The 5,311-nt window shown below is 42.6% G+C and overlaps 1 protein-coding gene across 1 annotated transcript; it reads left to right on the plus strand.

Annotated features, from left to right (window-relative positions):
• The first annotated feature begins 1,122 nt into the window (after positions 1-1,122).
• LOC111308270 (uncharacterized) lies at positions 1,123-5,082 on the plus strand. The gene is made up of 4 exons (XM_089751454.1): positions 1,123-1,140; positions 1,246-1,376; positions 1,463-1,555; positions 3,170-5,082. The coding sequence occupies exons 1-4, from the start codon at positions 1,123-1,125 to the stop codon at positions 4,674-4,676; spliced, it is 1,749 nt and encodes a 582-aa protein (XP_089607580.1). The 3' UTR covers positions 4,677-5,082.
• Positions 5,083-5,311: the final 229 nt, after the last annotated feature.

Consider the following 5,311-nt stretch of genomic DNA (forward strand, 5'->3'; position numbering starts at 1 on the left):
CGTCAGGTATTTCAAAGGTTACAGGACCACCAGTTATATGTAAAAAGGGAGAAGTGTGCATTCGCTCAGACCCAAATCCATTTTCTCGGTCACATTGTCGAACGTGGCCACATCCGAATGGACATGGAAAAAGTCAGGGCCATCAAAGAGTGGACGATACTGAAGAATGTTAGTGAGCTCCGCTCCTTTTTGGGACTAGCCAACTATTATAGAAGGTTTGTGGAAGGGTACTCTCGTAAGACCACGGCCCTCACGGAGCTACTGAAGAAGGAACATAAATGGTGTTGGACGAACGAGTGCCAGGAGGCCTTTGAGGGATTGAAGGATGCTATTATGAAGGATCCCATCTTAGCTCTCCCCGATATTGGAAAGCCTTTTGAAGTCCAGACGGATGCATCGGATTTTGCTATTGGAGGTGTGCTTTTACAACAACATCACCCGGTAGCATTCGAAAGTAGGAAGCTGAGTGAAGCTGAAAGGAAATACACAGCCCAGGAGAAAGAGCTCCTTGCGGTGGTTCATTGCTTGAGGACTTGGCGGCATTACTTGTTGGGTGCGCACTTTGTCGTGAAGACAGACAACACAGCCGTCAGCCACTTCCTCACCCAACCAAGACTCACGACGAAACAAGCTAGGTGGCAGGAATTTTTAGCTGAGTTCGACTTTTATTTTGAGCATACCGCGGGGAAGACTAATCAAGTGGCGGATGCCTTGAGCAGGCGGCCAGAGTTAGCGGCCCTCAGAAGAATGGCCCCAATGGTGGCTAGCAGAGCCACTACAGATATCCATAAGTTGATTGGAGACCATTTAGGGAAAGACCCGCAAGCCTGTGCCATTTTGAAGCTAGTGGAAGAAGGGAAGTCCAAACATTTCTGGAAAGAAAATGGGGTCCTGTGGACCAAGGGACCTCGAGTCTTTGTGCCAAGAGCAGGAGGTCTGAGACAGATGCTGATGAGGGAGTGTCATGACACCCCATGGGCGGGACATCCGGGCTGGCAGCGCACGTTGGCGTTATTGAAACAAGGATATTATTGGCCTCAAATGCGACAAGATGTGATGGAATATACGAAGACTTGCCTCATTTGCCAACAAGACAAAGTCGAGAAGAGGAAACCTGCAGGTATGCTTGAACCTTTATCGGTACCTACCAAACCGTGGGAAAGCATCTCCCTCGATTTCATCTCGAGCCTACCCAAGGTTGGCGATCTTGGAGCTATCTTGGTGGTGATTGATCGGTTCTCTAAGTATGCCACATTCATTCCTGCTCCCAAGTACTGTACAGCGGAGGACACAGCTCGACTATTGTTCAAACATGTGGTCAAGTATTGGGGCCTCCCCCAAAACATTGTCAGTGATAGAGATCCTAGATTCACGGGGTCCTTTTGGAGAGAACTTTTCAAGATTTTGGGGTCCCAACTCAACATCTCCTCGAGCTATCACCCTCAAACTGATGGCCAAACAGAACGGTTCAATGGATTGTTAGAGGAATACTTGAGGCATTTTGTCCACGCCAACCAAAAGAACTGGCCCTCATTATTGGACGTTGCTCAACTCTGTTTTAATTTCAACAAAAGCTCTTCCACCAACAAGAGCCCATTTGAGGTGATCACCGGACAATTACCAAGGCTACCCCACACTTCCTTGGAACAATATGGAGGAAAGAATCCCAGAGCATTCAACCTCAGCAAGGAGTGGAAACTAAACACGGAGATCGCACAAGCCTACTTAGAGAAAGCGTCAAAACGGATGAAGAAATGGGCAGACAAGGGTCGTAGAGCTCAACAATTTCAAGTTGGGGATTTGGTTCTTGTTCGATTAGTCCCTGAACAAACCAGGTTCTTGAGGAAGAGAGATCGTAGATTGGTGCGCAAGTACGAAGGTCCAGTAAGGGTCCTTTCCAAGGTGGGGAATGCTTCCTACAAAATCGACCCTCCAAAGTGGATGAAGGTGCACCCAGTATTTCATGTGAGCAACTTGAAGCCATTCCATGCAGATCCTACAGATGCTGGTCGAAGAGAGCCAACCAGAGCCGCCATCACCATGAAACCACCTTCAGAGCGTCGAGTCCAAGAGATCTTAGCTGACCGGGAAACCAAGATATCTCGAAGACTAGTTCGGGAGTACTTAGTAAAGTGGGAGGGACTAGGCCTAGAAGAAACCAGCTGGGAGAGAGAGCACGACCTCCAGAGATTTCAAAGGAAGATCGAAGAATTTCAAGCCAGCAAGTCAACGAGGACGTCGTTAGAATAGGTGGGGGAGGATGTCATGAGCCAACCTTGTATAAGGCCATGACCGGGACTTAGGTTGCCATGAGCCATCCATGTATAGGGCCATGGCCGGGTAGACCCCTTGTGTTAGGAAAAGTGTCCCCATTTCAAACATTGTAACGGTTACTGGTAGCATAGCTCTAAAATCTCTAAGGCTCTTTAGGGGGGGTGAGCCGGCAGGGTATTGTTGGGCTGTCTCACCGGGTGCTATGCGAGCTTAGGCCACCCACCATGGGCTGCCCCCCTGGCCCTGGTGATGGTGGGAGGTCCCGATGTATGATTCCCAATTTTAATGAAATTTGCCTCGATTGAATGCCCGATTGTTGCCTCGATGTGTTTCTTTTCTTTCTCGATGTGAATGTGCCTTGTTGTGTGTATGGATGAGATTGATATTGATATATAGTGCCTTATTGTGAATGCTTGAGACTAACCATGGTTTATGGTTATTTGTTCAGATCTCGATCTATTGAGGGCTGACTTGGGTGGAAGCGTCCATTCAAGTGCCTCGCGGGCTAGTGCTTGTTGAGAGAAAGCTTAGTCCGTGACACTACCTCTGTTCATGTTCACTAGATCTGTAAGGATTGTATTTGTTGGCATGATATGGCATTACATTCACTTAGTCTCACGTTCAATTTAGGCTCCTTTACGTTTGGATATATATAAATAGAAAAAAAAATAATACATATATTATTTGTTTAAATAATTAAAATTAATAAAAAAATAAAATTTAACAATAATTATTTAGATAAATAAAAAAAAAAGAAAATAATTCATTATAATATATACTTTTTTCAATTATAACTTTTTTTTATAAAATAACCTATAATATATAAAAATATCTTTATATTACTTAACTTGTATAAATAAATTTTTTTAAAAAAATTAAACATATTTAATACGAGTTGTTTTTTGCCAAGAGCTAGAAGCTCATGGAGTTTGCATTCGAAAAGAGTTGGTGAAGAAAGAGATTTAACTAGAGCAGAAAAATCTTTACCTTGGTTATCCTCAGAGAAAGTGAATGAAAAGAAAGGGTCACATAAAGTGGAAATTGAGAAGACTAATGGTCGTTCTTCTTGGGAGGAATCGTTGGATAGATTGAAGAAAGAGAATAATCGTTCCTCTTGGGAGGAAAGACCAAAAAGGTCGGAGGTGACAGTAGGAAAAACTGGACAGTCCTCGTGGGAGGAATCTGGTGAATCCTTTTTGGGAAAAAGAGGTGCTCAGTCACTGGATATTAAAGAGAGTAGACACAGGAAGGTAGGCATGATGAGGGATCATCATAATGGTAACCATGGCAGAAGGGATGAAAGCAATGAAGAAAAAGGAGTAAGAGAAGAGGATGAGGTTGTCCATGATCCAAGATGGGATAAGATTAAGAGTAGATTTAGAGGAATGGTGGATGTAGAACTTGGGTCTGAGAAACCAGAGTTTCGAAGATGGAATAAACAGGAAAGTTGGGGTAGAAAAACATGGAAAGAGGCTACTGAATCAACTTTACCTAAGATGGTTGGTGAAGGGGTTTATGGGGTGGGTCCTGTTTTGGCTGCATTGACAGCTGGAAGAAGAGAGTTCTATGCTTTGTATGTCCAAGAAGGATTAGATTTGAGTAGTAATAATAGGAAAAAGAAAGATAAGAAAGGGTTTGAAAAAGTGTTTAGGATGGCTGAAATACTTGGGTTAAGTGTAAAAGAAGTTTCAAAGCATGATCTCAATATGGTTGTTGATAACCGCCCCCATCAGGGTTTGGTGCTAGATGCTTCTCCATTAGAGATGGTGAAAATAAAGGAATTGGATCCTGTCTCAAATGACGAAGAGAAAGGTTCTCTTTGGGTAGCTTTAGATGAGGTTACTGATCCTCAGAATTTGGGGGCAATAATTAGGTCAGCTTACTTCTTTGGAGCCTCAGGGGTGGTGCTATGTGCAAAAAATTCTGCCCCATTAAGTGGTGTTGTGAGCAAGGCAAGTGCTGGCTCACTTGAACTAATGGAGCTTAGATATTGCAAGAATATGATGCAGTTTTTAGTTTCATCAGCTGAAAATGGTTGGCGGGTTCTTGGGGGTTCTGTTTCTTCTAAAGCTGTTCCCTTGAATGAACTTTTGCCAGGTGTACCAACCATCCTTGTCTTAGGCAGTGAAGGCACTGGCTTGAGGCCTTTAGTAGAGAGATCATGCACTCAGTTAGTTAGGATTCCTGGAAACATTCCTGTGGACATAGCAGCCAGAGAGCTCGATGATACTGAACCTGCAGAAGTAGATTCTGGGAACTCAGGCGAGGAGTTTCGGTCCTTTTTGGCTGTGGAGAGCTTGAATGTCAGTGTTGCAGCAGGTGTGTTTCTTCACCACTTAATTGGAAAGAGCCATGGTATTAATTCTTCTACAGATGAAAAGCCAACTGATATGCATCAATGATATTCCATGGCTGATGCATTGAGCTTGGTGTCTTGTCATCTTTCAATACTTATTTCTGAAATTTTATCACCATATGTCGGGCTTTCTCTAGAAAGTGTAGGCTGACAATTCTGACTTTTATTCTTTTCAGAAGAAAGATATGTGATAAGAGACTTTATATTGGTTTTATGCAGAAAGATTCATTTAGATCAAAATTTATGGATTTGGAATCAAATTTCAATAGTTGATTAGTTAGACTGTTCAATCATTTTGATGGTCATTCTTTAGTTTTCAATATACAGTACAGTAATAATATTAGTTAGTCATATAAGAGTTGGTATAATCTTTTTGTATGCAAGAAGTTTCACAAATTTGCTTGGTTCAACAATTTGTTCTAATTGGTGGAAAACCAAAATATGCGTGAAAATTAGAACCCTTGTATGAATCTGAGATGCTTGACTCTAGAGTATCAGTTTTAAGATGCGAGGCTTGGGCTTTCTCTAAAAACATTTGCTGGATCAGATTTTCTTTGCTTTGTTCAAGTTGCAATTCCTCAAATACTAATGTGTTGCAATGAAGCTAGCAACTTGTTGCTACCTCTTTTCTTTCTTCTTCACAAAAACGGCGGGACATATATCACCATCGTTAGCTTTACA

The sequence above is a fragment of the Durio zibethinus genome, chromosome 2 (genome assembly GCF_047325235.1).
Source record: "Durio zibethinus cultivar Kanyao isolate XHJ-2024 chromosome 2, ASM4732523v1, whole genome shotgun sequence".
NCBI classification, from domain to species: domain Eukaryota; kingdom Viridiplantae; phylum Streptophyta; class Magnoliopsida; order Malvales; family Malvaceae; genus Durio; species Durio zibethinus.

Excerpts from the sequence above, each read along its gene's own strand:
- LOC111308270 (XM_089751454.1), top strand. Across the intron at positions 1,377-1,462 it reads AGAGATCCTAGATTCACGGG|AACGGTTCAATGGATTGTTA; the intron begins GTCCTTTTGGAG and ends ATGGCCAAACAG. Across the intron at positions 1,556-3,169 it reads ATTGGACGTTGCTCAACTCT|TTGTTTTTTGCCAAGAGCTA; the intron begins GTTTTAATTTCA and ends ATTTAATACGAG.